General features: G+C 40.2%; 1 protein-coding gene across 1 annotated transcript in view; it reads left to right on the top strand.

Moving 5' to 3' along the window:
* The first annotated feature begins 8,470 nt into the window (after positions 1 to 8,470).
* The window catches only part of LOC133559130 (glycine N-acyltransferase-like protein 3), a 38,833-nt gene continuing 23,485 nt past the window's right edge, over positions 8,471 to 23,818 (top strand). The window contains exons 1-5 of the mRNA XM_061910554.1: positions 8,471 to 8,873; positions 9,215 to 9,361; positions 16,813 to 16,944; positions 17,039 to 17,146; positions 20,447 to 20,561. Of these exons, the coding sequence (XP_061766538.1) occupies positions 16,870 to 16,944; positions 17,039 to 17,146; positions 20,447 to 20,561 (298 nt within the window). The 5' untranslated portion in view covers positions 8,471 to 8,873; positions 9,215 to 9,361; positions 16,813 to 16,869. The remainder of the gene's footprint in view (positions 8,874 to 9,214; positions 9,362 to 16,812; positions 16,945 to 17,038; positions 17,147 to 20,446; positions 20,562 to 23,818) is intronic.

Below are 23,818 nucleotides of genomic sequence, written 5' to 3'. Positions count from 1 at the left end.
ATTTATTTATTTATTTTTTTACAATTGTTTTGAACACGGCTGTGCAGCACTTTGGGAACGTTATTGTTGTTTGAATGCGCTATATAAATAAAGTGGATTGGATTGGATTGGATTGGCAACAGTCCATAATAAAAGAGTCAATGCACAAATCAATGATTAAATCATCTTTATCTATTTTGTCAGAAAATGGTTGGTGCATGTGCAGTGAGGATTTGGCACTTTATTCAATCAACTAATATTGAAAAACTTTTAGCATATCTGTATTTGGAATTACAATAGGGAATGGTTTAAGCAAATAGGTTGAACAAATATGATCCAGTTTAAGAGGTTGTTCAACTTAATAGTGCTTACACAGTACACAGAAGAATTATGAGGAATACATTCAACTTTATTGAAAACGGGACCGACTTAAGTATCTATCTGCTGTAATCATTAACTGATGTAATTGTGTTACAAAAATAAGACAGTAAATGAAAATATGTATTTGTAAACGCTCTGAAGTGGGGAAGGGGTCGTATTTAAATAAACTTTGCTCCATCCGACTCCCCTGATCTGAACCCACATCCGGGAAAGGAAAAACTCAAAACCCCAAATGTGAAAAAGCAGAAATCTTTGTCAGGGGCCACAAATGTGGGGCACCCACCCCTGGATGCCAAGTGGGTAACAGTTATTAAATTGTTCATGATAATTCGAGAGTCCACACTATTTGAATGTTAGCCAAGGATGGGGATCTTCTTGCATGTACGCAGAGACGTCACCGACCGATGCATAGAAGAGTCGTCCACCCCGAGTCACGACTAGGAACAGCTGGCGCCTGCTCCAGACTGGCACCTCTCTAGGGATTATCTGTGGCCACCTGCTAACCTCTCCATGCAGGAGAGGGGGGCAAGAAAGAGAAGCGGCTAGTCAACTCATCTAAAACTGAATATTTAAAAGCTACAGCTGCGATTCGCAAACTGTGGTATGTTGGCCACTAATGGTACATTGGCTTCATCTAGTGGTACGCCAAAAAAATCCTTTGATTAAAGTAGTAATCTATTTTCCCATAATCAAACACAGTGTTACTGTTCAAACTGTGTGTAATGTTGCAGTGAACAACTTATTAAATATGCTTGTCTAATTAAACCTCTGCCTTGTTTTTAATACATTTGTAAATATTTAGACCTATTACGCTACTGTATTTCAATGTTGGTCATTATGGTGGTACTTGTTTTTTCTGAGGTGCTACTTGGTAAAAAAACGTTTGAGAACCACTGAGCTATAGTATATACATGAGTTTTAATGTGGAAGTTAACTGCTTCTACTAGGGTGGTATCTCTGACTTCTGCCGGTAGGGTATTCTAGAGTACAGGAGCCCGAATATAAAACGCTCTGGGAATCACTAATAGACTATGTTCTTGGAAAGTAGATTTCTGAATGGAACATAGGGTGCAATACAATCATCAAGATAAGATGGTGCCAGACCGTTTCGTGTTTTATACGTAAGTAATAAGACTTTGGAATCGCATTTTAAGTGTACCAGGAGCGAATACAGGTGAGCCAATATAGGCGTGATATGATCAAACTTTCTCATCCTAGTCAAATGTCTAGCAGCTGCAATGTACCAGCTGTAATCTTTAATCCTAGACATGGGAAGACGTGAAAAGAATATGTTACAGTAATAGAGACGAGACATAACGAATGCATAAACAATGATCTGTGCGTCACTGATGGACAGTATGGGACGGATTTTAGAGTTATGAAGGGAATGAAAGAAGGCTGTTTTAGTAACCCTCTTAATGAACAGCTCAAAGAAGAGAGAAATAATGCAGAGAAAGTTCACAGAGTCGCTTTGTATGATTGTTTAATTGTCCAAATTTTAAAGTGGTATCCTTAAACAAATGCCTGAGTCTAGCAGGACCGATAATTAACATTTCCGTTTTCTCATCGTTAACATGCAACTTGTTGCTGGACATTGTTTGATTTCATTGTAACACGCTTCCAGGTGATTACAATCTGGCGCATTGGTCAGCTTTAGGGGCATGTAGAGTTGGGTGTCATCAGCATAACATTTATTCCCATGCTAAATATTTTCATAGTTTTCCAAATTATTTTTTTATTTGTATTTTTTTTTTGTTTTGTTTTTTTGTATTTTTAGTTTTTAAGATTCCATCCATCCATCCATCCATCCATCCATCCATCCATTTTCTAATGCTTTTCCCTTTGAGGTGGCGGGGGGCTGGAGCCAATCCTTGCTGCACACGGACAGAAGGCGGGGTAGACCTTGGACAAGTCGCCACCTCATCACAGGGCCAACACAGATTGACAGACAACATTCACACTCACATTTACACACTAGGACCAATTTAGTGTTGCCAATCAACCTATCCCCAGGTGCATGTCTTTGGAAGTGGGAGGAAGCCGGAGTAACCGGAGGGAACCCACGCAGTCACGGGGAGAACATGCAAACTCCACACAGAAAAATCCCGAGCCCAGGATCGAACCCAAGACCTTCGTACCATGTGTGAGGCACATGAATCAATTTTTTAAAAGATGGTTTTAGGCCAGCTCCATGCTTATTCACTGCACGAATGTATCAGCAACCAAAAGGAGGTTTTTTTTTAACCTGTAACCTGTTTTGAAAAGGTTTTATCATAAATACTACACCCAAAAAATTTGACAACCAAACAATTAAACAAGGCGACTCGGTAAAGAATCTGGGTATTATCATCGACCCAACTCTCTCCTTTGAGTCACACATTGAAAGTGTTACTAAATATGTGTGGTCCTCTCCAAGGTTTCTCATAGTCATCGTGGTCAACGTCCTGACTGGGGGTGAGTTTTTCCTTGCCCTTATGTGGACCCTACCGAGGATGTCGTTGTGGTTCGTGCAGCCCTTTGAGGCACTTGTGATTCAGGGCTATATAAAAAAACATTGATTGATTGATTGAAAAAAACGGTTTGAATCAAGAATCCGGTTAAATGAAGAATTCATTCTGAATTAAATCATCATACCAAAAATCGGAATTGGATCGAATCGTGAGGTGCCCAAAGATTCCTACCTCTGTTTACCTACATTTTTATTGATACAGCGAGTTAAAGGGGAACTGTTTTTTGGAATTTTACCCGTCATACACATTCCTCATGTGACCCAAGAACATTCATGCTTTTTTTTTTTTTTAAGGCATTCTAAACATTAAAGAACACTATCAAAATGCAGCAAATGGGTATTGACCTCCATCCATCCATCCATTTTCTACCGCTTATTCCCTTTTGGGGTTGCGGGGGGCGCTGGTGCCTTTCTCAGCTACATTTGGGCAGAAGGCGGTGTATACCCTGGACAAGTCGCCAACTCATCGCAGGGGGATCGACCTATATTCCCTATTAACTGCTCAAGAAACATCCAAAAACCACCAACAGAGTGTTACGTCTGGAACACATCGTGATGCGCGAATGTCTCACCCCAAGATGATACAGGACCATGACAAAGCAGGATTACAGGTAGGAGCTTGTTTAATGTACAAAAGGTAAAATAACACTGGTACAAAAGGAAAAGAAACGGGAAGCTACTGCTACACTTAGGATGCAGTCTAAAGAGTCCAAGAAGCGCGTGCCGAATGCACAGAAGCTAAGACGGAACTTAGCAAGTAGTCAAAGAGTTCAAAAATAGTGTGCCGAACGCACGGAAGCTAAGACGGAACTTAGCACAGAGTGAAAAAACCAAACGTGACTGTTGCATGGAGCAAACAAACCATCCAGACTGAACAAAGGTAGCAGGCAGGTATAAATTCTCCCGTAAACAATTACTAACAGGTGTGCGTAGAAACAAGGGCAGGTGGGACAAATCAGAAACCATGGTAACAAAAACAGGAAGTGCACACACAAACTCAGCCTCGGAAGAGTCCAAACAATCAAAAAACCAAAAAGGACTCAAAAATCAGACTAAGGGTGTAATTCGGGAAGCGGATCACAACACAGAGTTCCATTTACATGCTGTGACCTGCATAACAAAGCAGTAGAGAAGTTGTTATTGTAAGAGAGAACACCAAGGAATTGTTTTTCTGGCGTTGTGTCACATTGCCTTGCTCACACTTCTCCTCCAACCCCCAGCTTTGGTCAACTTTGAAAATCCACATGCAACCAACTTGACAGTTGGCACTATATGACTCAAGGAAGAAACATCAATTAGACGGCATCCCATGTAAGTGACTGTTATCTTCTTATTCAAAACATTGTTGCTGTGGGTAAATTTGATAGATATTTTGTACTAAAACAAATTATTTGAAAGGAAATTTTTCAATAATAATTGTTTAGTGTACAAAATCACATGAGAAACATTGTATTTAACTAATGGTGGAGTAAAAATGATAAAATGTCATCTAAGAGGGCACACACAAGAGCATGTTATTTTTTCTAACCGGTTTAGCAAGGCAAGGCGTATTAATTAATTTAACGTTTTCTGTTTTTGGTTATCCTGTGTTTGTGTCCTGAGTTGCACCTGTGCCCTGCCTTTCCCCTACATTCCTCCAATCAATCCAGAGGGGTTTTCCAGGTTCTCTCAGGAGTTTCATCAAACTAAGTTCAAACTTAAAAGTCTGAGTTTATTTACCCTTAAACAAAAAAGTGTCAGGTTTCAGAACAGCTGGTCTATAAGTGTTACAGTACTAATAGTAATATCGCTAAAATGTGTTCCATTTTTTCCACTAACCACGCTGACATCCTTTTTCATGCGTTCGTTACGTCTCATCTTGATTACTGAAACATTATTTTCGGGTCGCCCTATGTCTAGCATTAAAAGATTACAGTTGGTACAAAAGGCGGCTGCTAGGCTTTTGACAAGAACCAGAAAGTTTGATCATATTACGCTTGTACTGGCTCACCTGCACTGGCGTCTGGTACTATGAGATGTGACTGTAAGGATTTACTACTTACGTATAAAATACTACACAGTCGAGCTGCATCCTATCTTGTTGATTGTATTGTACCATATGTCCCGGCAAAAAATCTACATTCAAAGAACTCTGGTTTAGTGATTCCCAGAGCCCAAAAATGTCTGCGGGCTATAGAGCATTTTCTATTCGGGCTCCAGTACTATGGAATGCCCTCCCGGTAACAGTTAGAGATGCTACCTCAGTAGAAGCATTTAAGTCCCATCTTAAAACTCATTGGTATACTCTAGTCTTAAAATAGACCCCGCTTTTAGACCAGTTGATCTGCCGTTTCTTTTCTGCTCTGCCTCCCTCTCCACAAAGGAGAGGGGGCAGAGCAGATTCGGTGACCACAGATGAGGTGCTCGCTGTCCAAAGTCGGGAACCAGGGTGGACCACTCATCTATGCATCAGTTGGGGACATCTCTGCGCTGCTGACCTGTATCCACTCAAGATGATCTCCTGCTGGCCCCACCATGGACTGGACTCTCACACTATTATGTTAGATCCACTATGGACTGGACTCTCACATCGTCCACTCCAAGGTTTCTCATCGTCATTCCATTGAGTTGAGTTTTTTCTTGCCCTGATGTGGGATCTGAGCCAAGGTTGTCGTTGTGGCTTGTGCAGCCCTTTGAGACACTCGTAATTTAGGGATTTATAGGTAAACTTTGATTGATGATTTATTCATATTGTCCATCCATCCATCCATTTTCTATCGCTTATTCCCTTTGGGGTTGCGGGGGGCGCTGGTGCCTATCTCAGCTACAATTGGGCGGAAGGCGTCGTACACCCTGGACAAGTCGCCACCTTATCGCAGTGATTCATACTAAAATGTGAGCTTTAGCCCTTTTGAAAGGCTATTTCACTTGTTGTAAGTAATTTAGCGTGTTATTCAGTTATATTTGTAATTTTGAAATACCCCCCAAAATGTATTTATTAATCTAAAAAAAAATAAAAAATTATATGTGTATATATATATATATATATATATATATATATATATATATATATATATATATATATATATATATATATATATATATATATATATATATATATATATATATATATAAACGTTTGTATATTTATACAGAAAGCGAGAGAGACAGAAAGAGAGAGAGAGGGATATATATATACAGATATTAGGGGTGTGGGGAAAAAAATTGATTCAAATTTGAGTCGCGATTCTCACGTTGTGTGATTCAGAATCGAATCACATTTTTAAAAAAACACATTTTTATTTTTCAATCAATCCAACAAAATAATACACAGCAATTCCATAACAATGCAATCCAATTCCAAAACCAAACCTGACCCAACAACACTCAGAACTGCAATAAACAGAGCAATTGAAAGTAGACCCAAACACGACACAGAACAAACCAAAAGTAGTGAAACAAAAATGAATATTATCAACAACAGGATCAATATTAATTATAATTTCAGCATAGCAGTGATTAAAAATCCCTCATTGACATTATCATTAGACATTTATAAAAATAACAAAAAAGAACAATAGTGTCACAGTGGCTTACACTTGCATCGCATCTCATAAGCTTGACAACACACTGTGTCCAATATTTTCACAAAGATAAAATAAATCATATTTTTGGTTCGTTTAATAGTTAAAACAAATTTACATTATTGCAATCAGTTGATAAAACATTGTCCTTTACAATTATAAAAGCTTTTTTTTTTTAAACCTACTACTCTGCTAGCATGTCAGCAGACTGGAGTAGATCCTGCTGAAATCCTATGTATTGAATGAATACAGAATCGTTTTGAATCGGAAAAATATCGTTTTTGAATCAAGAATCGAATAGAAAAAAATCGATATATTATCGAATCATGACCCAGGAATCGATATTGAATCAAATCGTGGGACACCCAAAGATTCACAGCCCTAATATATATATATATATATATATATATATATATACACACACACACACACACACACACACACACACACACACACATACATGTATGTATGTAGGTGTTTTTTTTTTGTAATATACCCCTGACAAACAACGTCCACCCAATTGCATCAGTTTAAAGGACGCTGCGGTTCTCAGCTGGATGTAGCAAACATTTTATTTATATTTACAACGGGGCAACAACTACAACATGTACTGTACATTTGTTAATTAAAACATTGTTTGTTTACTTATTTGAGTTACAAACTGAGACCAAGAAAGGAACAAGTGTGTTAAAAACTGCTATGACATCATAAGGAGAGGGAATGAATGACATCTGCATCTCCCGACTTCTTTTCTGGATTTTTTTAATGAGAAACAGAAAATATGGGATGTACCAAATTGTATGGGTTGAAATAAACTAATTCATACCCATAAAGCCTGCAGTTTGCATACCAGGAAGGCGTTGGTGTGGAGGATGCTATCCTTTACCTGCTGCATCGAGCCCACTCTCACCTGGATAAGGGAAATGGCACGGTGAGGATCCTGTTCCTGGACTTCTCGAGTGCCTTTAATACCATCCAGCCCCGCCTCCTTCAGGACGAGCTCTACAAAATGCAAGTGGACCCCTGCCTGGTTGCCTGGATTTTGAACTACCTCACCGACAGGCCACAGTACGTCAGACTGAAGGACATCACGTCTGACACTGTGATCAGCAGCACCGGAGCACCGCAGGGAACGGTGCTGGCCCCTCTTCTCTTCACCCTGTACACCGCTGACTTCTGCTACAACTCAGAGCTGTGTCACATCCAGAAGTACGCGGATGACACAGCCATCGTCGGGTGCATCAGGGACGGCAGAGAGGAGGAGTTTCGGAACCTGGTGAGGGACTTTGTTGTCTGGTGCCACACGAACGTCTTGCAGCTCAATCCGTCAAAGACCAAGGAGCTGGTCATTGACTTTGGGAGGTCGAGTCCACGGTCACAACCTATTGTGATCGAGGGAGTTGAGGTACAGACCGTGGACTCATTCAAGTACCTCGGGGTTTGGGTGGACAATAAGCTGGACTGGACTGTTAACACGGACCACCAGTACAAGAAAGGACAGAGCAGGCTGTACTTCCTCAGGTGACTGCACTCCTTCAACATTTGTAGAAAACTCCTGTGGATGTACTACCAGTCTGTGGTTGCCAGTGTTCTGTTCTACATGGTAGTGTGCTGGGGGGGCAGTACATCTAAGAAGGACAGCTCCAGACTTGAGAAACTGATCAGGCGGGCCGGTTCTACAATGGGAATGAAACTGGACTCACTGGTGACGGTGGCAGAGAAGAGGACTGTGGACAAACTAGTGAGCATCCTGGATGATGCCAGTCACCCTCTGCATAGAGTTATCAGTAGCCAGAGGAGCCTGTTCAGTGCTAGACTGCTTCATCCCAAGTGCAGGACTAATAGACTCAAGAACTCCTTTGTCCCACACGCCATTAGACTGTACAACTCCTCTCTGGGACGGGGGACGAGGGGTACTAGGATGACAGGGGATGCAAAACATTAACAGTGCAATACTTTTTCATAACATGGTCACTACTGCCTACTTTGTCTTGTTATATTCTTATTTTACTGTTATATTGTTATTCCCATTGTTTTTATTGTTTTTGTAATATTTCTCTATTTTGTTTCCTTTTAAACCCCCATTATTTACTTTTTACTTTTTTTAAATTGATCTCAACACTGTACACTGCTGCTGGAATTTTAATTTTCCTGAAGGAACTCTCCTGAAGGAATCAATAAAATACTATCTATCTATCTAATATTGGCAAACATCTGACGGTTGAATTCAACCTGGTCGGTAGAATCCCACAACAGAAGGCAGAACGTTTTTGGAAAGGAAGAGAAAGAAAAAGGAAAGGTATCATCTTTAGTCTGTGAAGACTGGGTGTGGTATCTGGAATTTAAAACCCGAAGTGGTCATAAAAAAATAATGACTGAAAGGAACATGCCTTTGTGGGAATGTAAACTGACAATCTTCCGAGGACGTCGTAGTCGTAATGGTGTGTACAGTCCTTTGAGACATTTGTGATTTAGCGCTATATAAATAAACATTGATTGATTGATGGATTGAATCTGGCCATGCATGCTTATGTTTTAAAAACAAAAATGCATCCAGGAAAACGGCAGCGTATGAGTGATGCGTCTATCAACCTTCAGACAGTTTTTCCTGTAGTTAAACAACAAAATAAATGTGAGCTGTGTCTCTGTAATCTGTCAGATATCATTTTATGAAATGTTATGGTCTTAAGTTATTAATTCTAATGTTTTATTTCAGTAAACTTCACATCTTGAATCAAGAATTATGATTTAATCTTTTCTTCATTATTTTCTGTTTTGACAGGTTAGGTTTGGACACCGGAGAATATAAATGGGTGTAGTCAAGAAGACATGTGTGCATAACTTAACTGCAAAGTGGAGGAAGAAGGAGACAACAAACTGAGTCATTAGGTCGATAAAAAGCATCGTACATTCTGCTCTGGTGTGGAAGGTATGTCATATTATATATTTGTTTTGTTACTGACTAATTGTCTGGTCAATTCTGTCTGGAATAAATGCATTTTGACTTTGTTCATTCATTTTTCTGTTCTCACTTTTTGTTTTCGGTTTGCTTTGGAAATAAGGATGAGGATTGTTAATTTAGCCGTCTCGAAATTGGAGCTTGAATGTGAGTGTGAATGTTGTCTGTCTATCTGTGTTGGCCCTGCGATGAGGTGGCGACTTGTCCAGGGTGTACCCCGCCTTCCGCCCGATTGTAGCTGAGATAGGCGCCAGCGCCCCCCGCGACCCCAAAAGGGAATAAGCGGTAGAAAATGGATGGATGGATGGAAATTGGAGCTATAAAAAAAAAATAGAAAGGAGCGGCGGGCTTTTTGAGTTTTATTTACAAAATAACATATACATTTTAGTTAACTTCACATTATGAAGCGGTTTTAGATGAATTCACGCAAATTGAAGCACTTCCCGGGAAGCATACACGGACTTGCAACTTTCTGCAATTTTTCAATTTTGGCCAAACGAATTTGTCTCTGAACGGCGCTTAAACGCGAACTTTAGCTATCTTATCAAAAATTATGTTTATTTATTGTGTACACAAAGCCGGAACAACAACATGTATCAATATAATAACTCTTCATTGCTCAAACTCCCCAATTGCCGTCCTCCCGCGTAGCTCGGACCCTCTTCCTGTTTACGTCTACAGCGCTAAGCCTGCTGGATAATGTGATGTATGTATTTGTATATTTATTTAACCTTTTTAAATCTAGGTTAAGGCAAATAACAGGTGAACAGAGTTTCATTTCCAATGCTGACCTAGCAAGGAGGCAGCATTTAAATGTTAAAAATGTTGAAGTCTGATGATAATCTCTTGTTGTCTCTCATTTATCAACAAAAAATACCACTAAAGATCACTTTCAGTAGTTCACCAATGTTCTTAACTTGTAGCGGTGAATGTGTTGGAACATAAATGAATATTTAGGATGACGAAACACTTTGAGCAAAAAAGAATGTTTCAGGTTAAACTTATGGACGATATGGATGCCTTTTGTGGTGTTTCTTTCCATAAAATATATACTTTCATATTACATTTCTTACTATTATTAGTTATGGTTAGATAAAACAGTACAGTAATTTGACAATGAGCTCCGAGTATGTGCTTTTACTCTATTGTGCACTTTTAAGTATTTGCGGTATAAAACGAGTAAAACATCATTACAGTATTTTCTTTTCCCATTTAGTTCAGATTAGTATATTATTTATTCGGTCAGCGGTCAACAAAATAAACAAACAGTTTTACATAAACAAACAGTTGTACATTCATAAATTGAAAATATTGCAGACCGAAAGGGTTTAGGACAGTGGTTCTCAACCTTTTTTCAGTGATGTACCCACTGTGAATTTTTTTTTAATTCAAGTACCCCCTAATCAGAGCAAAGCATATTTGGTTGAAAAAAAGAGATAAAGAAGTAAAATACAGCACTATATCATCAGTTTTCTGATTTTTTTTAAATTGTATAACAGTGCAAAACATTGCTCATTTGTTGTGGTCTTTCTTGAACTATTTGGAAAAAAACTTGTTGAAAATAACTGAAAACTTGTTGAAAAATAAACAAGTGATTCAATTATTTTAAAAAAAGGATTTCTACACATATAAGTAATCATACACTTAAAGTGCCCTCTTTGGGGATTGTAATAGAGATCAATCTGGATTCATGAACTTAATTCTAAACATTTCTTCACAAAAAAGAAATCTTTAAAATCAATATTTATGGAACATGTCCACAAAAATATAGCTGTCAACACTGCATATTGCATTTCTTTTCACAGTTTATAAACTTACTTCATTAAATATATTTATAAAGGATTTTTGAATTGTTGCTATTTTTAGAATATTAAAAAAAAAAATTCTCATGTACCCCTTGGCATACCTTCAAGTACCCCCAGGGCTACGCGTACCCCCACTGGTTTAGGCTGATGCTGAACACTTATTACGCCTAACCCTATAAACAATGTCAAATATAAGATTAGTTTCCAAAAATTATGACATTTCCTTGGCACAGCATATTATAAATACACCATGTACACAACATAAAGACTGCTCAATCATATACACAGTAAAGACATTTGAAATATCCTTGTACGCGTGTTAGGTAAAACTTTGTATTAATTATATACTTCATACAAACAATTATACTTCTCTAATCGAGGGTTTATAAAAGTTGCCTATACCAGTGGTTCTCAAATGGGGGTACACGTACCCCTAGGGGTACTTGAAGGTATGCCAATGGGTACGTGAGATTTTTTTTTAAATATTCTAAAAATAGCAACAATTTAAAAATCCTTTATAAATATATTTATTGAATAATACTTCAACAAAATATGAATGTAAGTTCATAAACTGTGAAAAGAAATGCAACAATGCAATATTCAGTGTTGACAACTACATTTTTTGTGGACATGTTCCATAAATATTGATGTTAAAAGATTTCTTTTTTTGTGAAGAAATGTTTAGAATCAAGTTCATGAATTCAGATGGATCTCTATTACAATCCCCCAAAGAGGGCACTTTAAGTTGATGATTACTTCTATGTGTAGAAATCTCTATTTATAATTGAATCACTTGTTTATTTTTCAACAAGTTTCTAGTTATTTTTATATCTTTTTTCCAAATAGTTCAAGAAAGACCACTATAAATGAGCAATATTTTGCACTGTTATACAATTTAATACAACAGAAACTGATGACATAGTGCTGTATTTTACTTCTTTATCTATTTTTTTCAACCAAAAATGCTTTGCTCTGATTAGGAGGTACTTGAATTAAAAAAATGTTCACGGGGGGTACATCACTGAAAAAAGGTTGAGAACCACTGGCCTACACTGTATAAAACTATAAAATAACAAACAGGGAGGCTCCAGTTTTACACGAGGACCACTTTATTTTCTCTCTTTTCGAAAACTTTGCTCCACTCCAACTTGACACCACTTCCGCTACCTTGCGCCTTCAAAATAAGAGCTCAAGGCATATACTCTATAACAGGAACTTAATATCACAAAGAGGCAAAACCATTAAAATAGGTTACACTTCCATGATTATTTACACCCCACATTTAGTTTGGAATTAACATTGATCATAGTAATAACTACTGTGTTGATTCAAGAGTGATATATTTTTCCAAGACATTGGTCTTAAAGTGTTTTTTTAAATGTGTGAATGGAACTTAGATTTCTGTAGCAATTTTGTGCTCTTTAAAGGCCTACTGAAACCCACTACTACCGACCACGCAGTCTGATAGTTTATATATCAAAGATGAAATATTAACATTGCAACACATGCCAATACGGCCTTTTTAGTTTACTAAATTGCAATTTTAAATTTCCCGCGAGTTTCTTGTTGAAAACGTCGCGGAAAGATGACGCGTGCGCGTGACGTCACGGACTGTCAGGAAATATTAGCGCTGCACCACTAGCGGCTAAAAGTCATCTGCTTTAATCGCATAATTACACAGTACTCTGGACATCTGTGTTGCTGAATCTTTTCCAATGTGTTCATTTAATAATGGAGACTATAAAGAACAATGCTGTTGGTGAAAAGCGGTGGATTGCAGCTGCTTTTAGCACCGAGACACAGCCGGTGTTTCTTTGTTTCTTGTGAAGCAGAGCGGTCAAGCGAACATGTTTTCTCTACGTCAACCAGCATGTTTTTGGATGGGAAAATTGTGATATATATCTTACTGGAGACATCATTGGATTATTTGTCATCCTGCAGCAGCTGTTTAAAAGGCAGCTGTGAGCTTGGCTCCTCGGCTTCTCTCTGAGACACTGCGTGTTCACCGCAGCCATCCTGTTACGATCCACTACATGGATCGTTTTTTGTTGTTTGCTTTTGTGTGTTTTGATCATGTTTTGGACTATGCCGATCCCGGTATTTGAGCACGTCCTTGTTTGTATTCGTCACCATAGCGACTTCATTTGTTCCACCTGCACACTGACGCCCGGCGCACACCTGTTTTTGATTACCGTTTCTGTATTTATACCTGCCTCCTCCCTTTGTTCGGTCTGAGTTCTTCAATTGCTTTATGCAACACGCACGTTCGATTATCTGGTCCTGTTTTTGGCTTGCTAAGTTCCACCTTAGCTTTTGGGCGCACGACACGCGCAGCTTTTGGACTTTTACTCAGTGCTAGTGTTAGCCTAGCTGCCCGTGTGTTGCACGCGTTTTATTTTACCTTTGTACCAGAGTTCTTTTGTCATTTTATATATTAAATCCAGCTCCTACCTGCTAACTTGCCTGTCTGGTCCCATGCATCTTGAGTTGACACCGCCGCGCATCTCAATGCGCTCCGAACGTGACACATCCAACCTCGAGGTATGTCTTTACAATCTTTATAATCTCACTAAAACACTATTAAAACAATAAGGAGATAAGGGATCTTCCAGAATTATCCTAGTACATGTGTCTAATTACATCTGAAACGCTCACATTGCCGCCGCCTATAGCCGTCGCTTTTTTTTTGTTTTATTTTTATTTATTTTTTACTAGTCCTTCACTATCACTATCCTAATTCACAAATCTTTCATCCTCGCTCAAATTAATGGGAAAATTGTCGCTTTCTCGGTCCGAATTGCTCTTACTGATGCTGGCACTCATTATAAACAATGTAAATATGTGTGGAGCCCTGCAACTCATGACGTCACGCGCACATACTTCCGGTAAAGGCAGGGCTTTTCTAATAGCGACCAAAAGTTGCAAACTTTATCGTCGATGTTCTCTACTAAATCCTTTCAACAAAAATATGGCAATATCGCGAAATGATCAAGTTTGACATATAGAACGGACCTGCTATTCCCGCTTAAATAAGAAAATCTCATTTCAGTAGGCCTTTAAAGTTAACGTTACCTGAAACACTTGCCACTCTAACGATTTCACTAAAAAAGCCTACAAAATCCTGGAAGGACTGCATAATTTCTGAAATCAGGTGGCAAGTTTCCTGGGGCGCCTCCTGGAATTCTGAACAATCCAAAAAAAAAAACACACATCAGCCCCCACCACCACCACCATCACCGGCAAAATGCACACCTGTAGCGATCACATTCTTACACTGTGAAATGTACCGCGGTATAGAGCAGTGTTTTTCAACCACTGTGCCGCGGCACACTAGTGTGCCGTGATATACAGTCTGGTGTACCATGGGAGGTTATGTAATTTCAGCTAATTGGGTTAAAAAAATTTTTTTGCAAACCAGTAATTATAACCCGAAAATAATGTGTCGTTGTTTGTCTGTGTTGTCCAAAGCTCGGCAGAGTAACCGTGTAATACTCTTCCATATCAGTAGGTGGCAGCAGGTAGCTAATTGTTTTGTAGATGTTGGGAACATAGTTTGTCGTGATCACAATATGCGGGAGGCAATGTGCAGGTAAAAAGGTACCTAACGCTAAAACCAAAAAATAAACAAAAGGCGAGGGCCGCTAGGAAAAAGCATTGAAGCTTAAGGTTGCAAAGTAAACAAAAACTGAATGCTGGACGACAGCAAAGACTTACAGCGTGTGGAGCAGACGGCGTCCACAAAGTACATCCGTACATGACATGACAATCAACAATGTCCCCATCAAGAAGGATAGCGTCCGCACAACTTAAATAGTTTTGGTTGCGAAAACAAAGCAGGTGCGGGGAATAGCGTTCAAGGAAGACATCAAACTGCTACAGGAAAATACCAACAAAACAGGAAAAAACACAAGAATAGGAGCGCAAGACAAGGACTACACGAAATCACACAAAAAATCTCCAAATAAGTCACCGCGTGATGTGACAGGTGGTGACAGTACACCTACTTTGAGACAAGAGATATAGTGATGCATGCTTAGTTATGGTTTAAAGTCACATCCAACAATTGCGAGAATGACTTTTTATTGTCAATATCGGCTGCTGACTTTCATTTTTGTTATGTTTTCTGCTGGTGGTGTGCCTGGGGATTTTTTCAATGAAAAAAATGTGCCTCGGCTTAGAAAAGGTCACCTGGAGACGGGGGGGAGCTACGTGCGGCTGCTTTTTGTGGATTATAGTTCGGCATTTAACACCATTATTCCTGATAGACTGGTGTCCAAACTGTCAGACCTGGGTCTCTCGAACTCCATCTGCATGTGGATTAAGGACTTCTTATCCAACCGCCCCCAGAGGGTGCAGTTGGGTCGCCACATGTCATCAAGCCTGCACCTCAGTATTGGCTCTCCACAAGGCTGCGTGCTGAGCCCCCTTCTCTACTCCATCTACACATGCGACTGCACACCTGCCCACTCCAGCAACTCCATCATCAAATTTGCGGATGACACCACCGTAGTGGGGCTCATCTCGGAGGGAGACGAGGCTGCATATCGGGATGAGGTGGAGAAGCTGTCGGATTGGTGCAAAGTCAACAACCTGGCCCTGAACACCTCCAAGACCAAGGAGCTGGTCATAGACTTCAGGAGGAAAAAACGGACATCCTGCCCCTGATCATCAGTGGTGACTGTGTGGAGAGGGTCTCCGACTTCCGCTTCCTGGGAGTCCACCTGGCCGACGACCTATCCTGGAGCACCAACACCACGGCTACCATCAAGAAGGCACACCAGAGACTGCACTTCCTGAGAATACTCAGGAACAACCACCTCTCACAGGAACTGCTGGTGTCCTTCTACCGGTGCTCCATTGAGAGCATCCTGACCTACTGCATCTGCGTGTGGTTCAGCAGCTGCACGGCCGCAGAGAGAACGGCGCTCCAGAGAGTCATAAAGACCGCCCAGAAGTAAATCGGATGCCCCCTCCACCCCCTGGCTGACCTGTACAGCTCCCGCTGTCTCAGGAAAGCACAGAGCATCCTGAAAGACCCATTCCACCCCGGGCACAGCCACCTGGAACTGCTACCCTCAGGCAGACGCTACAGGGTGCTAAAAGCGAGCACCAATAGACTAAAAAATAGCTTTTACCCAAGAGCCATGGTAGCATTAAACAGGCACTGAGTGAGCACAATATGTCCATCATGTCCTCATGTGTAATGTTTAAATGTTTTTCTCTTTTTTCGGACTACAATGTGCAATAATGTTTTATGTATGTGTGTATATGTATTCATATGCATGCAGATATGCATCTGTGTGGATACATATACATAGATACATCTGTCATCTCTATCTTTTTTTTTTTTTTTTTTACTATTTATACTACCATATTGTATATGCACCTTAGGAGGAGCTGCTCCAATTTCGTTGTTCTTTGAACCGGTTCATTGCAATAATGACAATAAAACTCTATTCTATTCTATTCTATTCTCTATTCTATTCTAAAACACCGGTATAGGAGGACTCAACTCCCTTTTATTAATCGACACTTAAAATGTCCCATGGCACATATGGGGCTGGGGGGGATTTATTGTCCATGTTGATGATTAATGACAATTACTCATTAACTCAGGAATTTAAGGTTAAGGCAGGACACCCTGCACCATTGACCAATCATTGGTCCCCAAGAATGAAGGTCCTCCAAAAAGATGAGGTGCTGATTGCAGAAGGAAAGCTGCTAAAATACTTACCCAAGTGTTTTCAGGTATAGACATGCAGGCATTTAAACATTTTTGTTTTTTCTAATGCCTTAGTTGTTTTGTTGGTAAACCAGTGCCACTCCTTTACTGTCTTTGTAGATCTTTGGAGTTGTATTTGCCTTTAACATGAACAAACCAAATTCCGTACAGTTCATCGTTGATACATGGCCTGATTTTAAAGTCATCATTTGCCGGACTGATCCAGAGGTGAGTTTGCATACAATTAGGTACCCTCTGGAGTTAGCACCCTACCGCACTTCAGTTCTGTTTAGTTCACTTTCAGTTTATTTTGAACATGCATACGATACATTGTAATGCATCACATATTTCCAGTCGTTTCATTACAGCATGTCCAAAAATGAGTAGGAAGAGGCAGAGCATATTTAATCCTACCCCTTTTCATACCATAGCAATTGTATCATATTTCTTTGTTCTCTGTGACAAAAGAGTGAACAAATAAATAATACCGTATTTCCTTGAATTGCCGCCGGGCATATACTGTAGTATGCGCCTGCCTTGAATTACTGCCGGGTCTAAACTCGCTTTGCAAAATAATTAGCGCATGCTTAGTATTACCGCCTGGTCAAACTCGTGACGTCACGAGTGACACTTCCCCTGTCATCATTTTCAGAATGGAGGAGGCTGATTTCAAAACCGGTAATTTGAAATTGCATAAAGGGAAGAAGATTAACAGCTATTCAGTAGGCTTTAAGGTCCAAGCTTACATCACACTAAAATGTTTACTGCATGCCTTTGGTAAGTGCCGGGATGAGAATAGGTTTTAAAATAATTAGCGCAACCTTACTTTTACCGCATGCCTTTGGTAAGCGCAGGAGTGAGAAGAGGTTTTAAATTAATTAGCGCCCTGGCGGCAATTCAAGGAAATACGGTATAATATAGTACAAACCCCGTTTCCATATGAGTTAGGAAATTGTGTTGGATGTACAAGTAAATATAAACAGAATACAATTGAATTGAATTATATTTATAAAGCGCTTTTTCTCTAGGGACTCAAAGCACTTTACATAGTGAAACCCAATATCTAAGTTACATTTAAACCAGTGTGGGTGGCACTGGGAGCAGGTGGGTGAAGTGTCTTGCCCAAGGACACAACGGCAGTGACTAGGATGGCAGAAGTGGAGATCGAACCTGCAACCCCAAGTTGCTGGAACGGCCGCTCTACCAACCGAGTTATACCTGTTGGTAAATCCTTTTCAACCCATATTTAATTGAATCCAACACAAAGACAAGATGTTTGATGTTCAGACTCAAAAACTTTTATTTTTATTTTGCAAATAATAATTAACTTAGAATTTCATGGCTGCAACAAGCGGCAAAATAGTTGGGAAAGGGCATGTTCACCACTGTGTTACATCACCTTTTCTTTTAACAACACTCAATAAAAGTTTGGGAACTGAGGAAACTAATTGTTGAAGCTTTGAAAGTGGAATTCTTTCCCAATCCCGTTTTATGTAGAGCATCATTCGTTCAACAGTCCGGGGTCTCGTATTTTACGCTTCATAATACGCCACACATTTTCGATGGGAGACAGGTCTGGACTGCAGGCGGGCCAGGAAAGTACCCGCACTCTTTTTTTACGAAGCCACGCTGTTGTAACACGCGCTGAATGTGGCTTGGCATTGTCTTGCTGAAATAAGACTGGGCTTAGATGGCAACATATGTTGTTCCAAAACCTGTATGTACCTTTCAGCATTAATGGTGCCTTCACAGATGTGTAAGTTACCCATGCCTTGGGCACTAATGCACCCCCATACCATCACAGATGCTGGCTTTTGAACTTTGCGTCGATAACAGTCTGGATGGTTCGCTTCCCCTTTGGTCCGGATGACACAAATTCGAATATTTTCAAAAACAATTTGAAATGTGGACTCCTCAGACCACAGAACACTTTTCCACTTTGCATCAGTCCATCTTAGATGATCTCGGGGCCAGAGAAGCCGGTGGCGTTTCTGGATGTTGTTGATAAATGGCTTTCGCTTTGCATAGTAGAGCTTTAACTTGCACTTACAGATGTAGCGACGAACTGTATTTAGCGACAGTGGTTTTCTGAAGTGTTCCTAAGCCCATGTGGTGATATCCTTTAGAGACTGATGTCGGTTTTTGATAGAATGCCGTCCAAGGGATCAAAGGTCACGGTCATTCAATGTTGGTTTCCGGCCATGCCGCTTACGTGGAGTGATTTCTCCAGATTCTCTGAACCTTTTGATGATATTATGGACCGTAAATGTTGAAATCCCTAAATTTCTTGCAATTGCACTTTGAGAAACGTTGTTCTTAAACTGTTTGAATATTTGCTTAGGCAGTTGTGGACAAAGGGGTGTACCTCGCCCATCTTTTATTGTGAAAGACTGAGCTTTTTTTGTGAAGCTGTTTTTATACCCAATCATGGCACCCACCTGTTCCCAATTAGCCTGCACACCTGTGGGATGTTCCAAATAAGTGTTTGATGAGCATTTCTCAACTTCATCAGTATTTATTGCCACCTTTCCCAACTTCTTTGTCACGTGTTGCTGGCATCAAATTCTAACGTTAATGATTATTCGCAAAAAGAAAAATGTTTATCAGTTTGAACATCAAATATGTTGTCTTTGTAGCATATTCAACTGAATATGGGTTGAAAATGATTTGCAAATCATTGTATTCCGTTTATATTTACATCTAAAACAATTTTCCAACTCATATGGAAACGGGATTTGTAAGTAAACAAATATTAAATACATAAATAATCTGTCTCAACAAAAAAAGGGTTCAAAATGTTCATCATCATTTTTGTTCTATGTACTTTGTGAATACTTGTAGTTTGAACAGTCTCTTAAACTAAATCATATTGGTGCTTTGTTTGATTTCTTTGGTTAATCTATTTCATGATTATATACCACATACTGACACACTAAAGGTTTTAAGTTTTGTACAAGCATACACATGTTTTGAATACGTTTTCCTCTAAGGTTATATTCATCCTCTTTTGTTGAGAACAATTGTTGTATAGTTTGCTTTGTACATAATTTTAGCTGTTTGCAAATGCACCAAATCGTTGAATTTCAATAATTGTGATTTAATAAATAAAGGGTTTGTATGTTCTCTATATCCAACATTATGTATTATTCTAATTAATCTTTTTTGTAACATCGTTATTGAATGAAGCGCACATTTGTAGTTGTTTCCCCATAATTATACACAATAACGCAGATATGGTAACGCTAGTGAGCAGCAAATAATATGATTTTTGATCTTGAACATGTTTTGCTTTATTCATTATTGATGTGTTTCCTGCTACTTTATGTTGTATATTTTTATATGGCATTTCCAGTTCATTTCATCATCTATTGTTACACCCAAAAATGTTTTTTCTTTTACCCTTTCAATATTTACTTTGTAAGTGTGTTGGCCTTTCCCTTCTACTGTTACCAAATAGCATTATTTTAGTTTTACTGAGATTCAAAGATGGTCTGTTTTTGTCAAACCATCTTACTTCGTGATGTTCAGAAAAAGCAAGACATCACAAGAAAGGTGTCACTCTTCAGCACGGATGAGCGGATTTTGAAGAAAATGCTGTCAGAGGAGGATCCATTCGACTGGAGTTCTTGCTTTCGTCTTGGAGGTAATTTCACAACACTGAAGGAAATAACATCTCTTGGAAAATACTTTATTAGTCCCTTGAAACAAGGAGGGCGTATTCCCTGAGGGAGCATTTACTCTAAGAGTCAACACATTTCTTATTTTGGATGAGCAATTGTCAAATCTTGCTCTCTTGTTCACGTTCTCACTTGCCTGTGTCTACAAAGCAATGCAATAAATATATATATGGGGTGTTATGGGCTAGGAACAGAAGACTAGTTTCAACTCGTAGAGAGAGGCAGAGCTTGAATTGTAGTTTGGTTGACACCGTGTATTAGAGAGTTAGTGATGGACAGCAGATATATACACACACAATGAGTTGAATGGCCATTCAACATGAAAGAAATTTAAAGAGAAAAACACAAGTACTATATACATATATACAATTCCATTTAACTATTCAGTGTCTCTGGATCTTGTTTAAATCTCAGTTCGGATAGTTGTTCTTGGGGGGAAAAAAAGGATGGCAGTACAGTCCATGTGCTGCAGGTAAAGTGACAATTGTAAAGGGTCGGCTCGAGAGCCTCCTACCAGCCCAGACAGAGCAGGTGGTGAGGTTCCTCGCTGGAATCTTCCAAACTTGATCCTTGGACGAGGTGATTATTTTCCTTAGCTCGCCATCAAAAAGAGAAACCTGGCCTGTGTAAGAGCCAGAACCATTCTTATATATCCATGTGTACACAAATCTTCATTAAATAACACTAAATTGCGTTATCTAGTATTCATAATATTATCCAACAATATACCATCAAGTATTCATAATATATTATTCAATAATATATTATCAAGTATTCATAATAAATATTCGATATGTTCTAGTTCTTTCCTCAATTTTGTACAATATAAATCAATAACATATCAGAATCACTATATGCAATAAAATGCTAAAATAACCATTAGCAACATAATTATGACCTATACAAAGCAGTCAGTGCACTAAATGTGCTTATTATCTAAACACATAAAAGTACATTCAATACACAAATGTGATCATTAGTTTAAGTCATAAACCTTTTATATGGACAATTGAGAATATGCCACCAAGACTGTTGCAATGAAGAAAGATGAATGCTTGAAGTGCTATTGTCATAAATATGGACTCACCAATTGAGCTTCTACAGTCAAACACAGCTTAATGACAAAGATTCCGGCGCTGGAAGTCGGCTCTATAAAGTTACAAAATAGGCATGTAGTTTAAAAAACCGTCAGCACAATATTTCTGGTGAAAACAATGTTTAAAGCCTCCCTCGAGCAGAAATGCAATCGATCTTTCATGTCCTGTCTCCTGGCTACTTCCTGCTATCGGCTTATAAGCACCACTAATTGGACCGCGGCGGACAGGTGACAAAGGAGGAGTGCGCCGAGTTGCCAAAGATTAACTACAGCAAGAGCATACCAGTCACTTCCGGCTACCGGTATATGCCTAAAGCTGATTGGACTGTGGCGGTCACGTGACTAGGAAGTGCACAAAGAGTAAACAGAAAGGCAAGAGCTTAATAATCTCCGCAAATGTATTTGACACATGCGTTACACCTGCCTTCCCTTCGATTGAGGCAACAATCATTCAATCATTCATTTTTTTATACCGCTTGTCCTCACCAGGGTCAGACTCTGATTTAAGTTAAAGTACCACTGATAGTCACACACACACACTAGGTGTGGTGAATTTACCCTCTGCATTTGACCCGTCCCCTTGTCCCACCCTCTGGGAGGTAAGGGGAGCAGTGAGGAGCAGTGGTGGCCACGCTCTGGAATCATTTTGGTTATTTAAGGCCCAATTCCAACCCTTGATACTGAGTGCCAAGTAGGGAGGTAATGGGTCCCATTTTTATAGTCTTTGGTATGACTTGGTCGGGGTTTGAACTTACGACCTACCAATCTCAGGTCGGACAAACAACCATTACCACACACAATCACATCTGTGATACAAAACATTTAGTCTCCGGAGTACCCGGAGGGAACCCACGCAGTCACGGGGGGGACATGCAAACTCCACACAGAAAGATCCCGAACCCAGGATTGAACCCAGGACTACTCAGGACCTTCGTATTGTGAGGCAGACGCACTAACCCGTCTTCCACCGTGCTGCTCGTGTATGGGCAATATTTGCATAGGCCAGAGGTGAAGTTGTCCAATTGATAACAACAATGATAATAATAAGAAGAAGAATTATTATAACTTGGCAGCTCCTCTCTGAGCTGCCACCTTACCGTGGTCGACGAGTTTGCGTGTCCCAATGATCCTAGGAGCTATGTTGCCCGGGGACTTTCATGCCCCCTGGTAGGGTCTCCCAAGACAAACAGGTCCTAGGTGAGGGATCAGACAAAGAGCAGCTCGAAGACTTCTATGAATACACAACAAAATGGACTTAGATTTCCCTCGCCTGGAAGCGGGTCACCGGGGCCTCCCTCTGGAGCCAGGCCCGGAGTTTGGGCACGATGGCGAGCGCCTGGTGGCCAGGCCTGTCCCCATGGGGCCCGGCCGGGCACAGCCCGAAGAGGCAACGTGGGTCATCCCTCCAATGGGCTCCCCACTCATAGCAGGTGCCATAGAGGTTGGGTGCATTGTGAGCATTGTAGCACCTCGGCTACATAAGATAGCTCTTGGGACGTGGAATGTCACCTCACTGGGGGGGAAGGAGCCTGAGCTAGTGCGCGAGGTAGAGAAGTTCCGAGGTAGAGAAGTTCCGGCTGTATATAGTCGGACTCACCTCGACGCACAGCAAGGGCTCTGGAAACAATTCTCTCGAGAGGGACTGGACTCTCTTCCACTCTGGTGTTGCCGGCAGTGAGAGGCGACGGGCTGAGGTGGCAATTCTTGTTGCCCCCCACCCCCAGCTCAAATCCTGCACGTTGGAGTTCAACCCAGTGGACGAGAAGGTAACTTCCCTCCGCCTTCGTGTGGGGGACGGGTCCTGACTATTGTTTGTGCTTTCGCACCAAACAGCAGTTCAGAGTACCCACCCTTTTTGGATACACTTGAGGGAGTGGTGGAAAGTGCTCCCCCGGGTGATTCCCTTGTCCTACTGGGGGACTTCAACGCTCATGTTGACAACCACAGTGAAACCTGGAGAGGTGTGTTTGGGAAGAATGGCCGCCCGGATCTAAACCCGAGTGGTGTTTTGTTATTGGACTGTTCATCACAGATTGTCCATAACAAACACCATGTTCAAACATAAGGGTGTCCTTATGTGCACTTGGCACCAGGACACCCTAGGCCGCAGTTCCATGATCGACTTTG

Source organism: Nerophis ophidion, linkage group LG09, assembly GCF_033978795.1.
Source record: "Nerophis ophidion isolate RoL-2023_Sa linkage group LG09, RoL_Noph_v1.0, whole genome shotgun sequence".
Lineage (NCBI taxonomy): Eukaryota > Metazoa > Chordata > Actinopteri > Syngnathiformes > Syngnathidae > Nerophis > Nerophis ophidion.
This window is presented reverse-complemented; position numbering and strand designations above follow the sequence as displayed.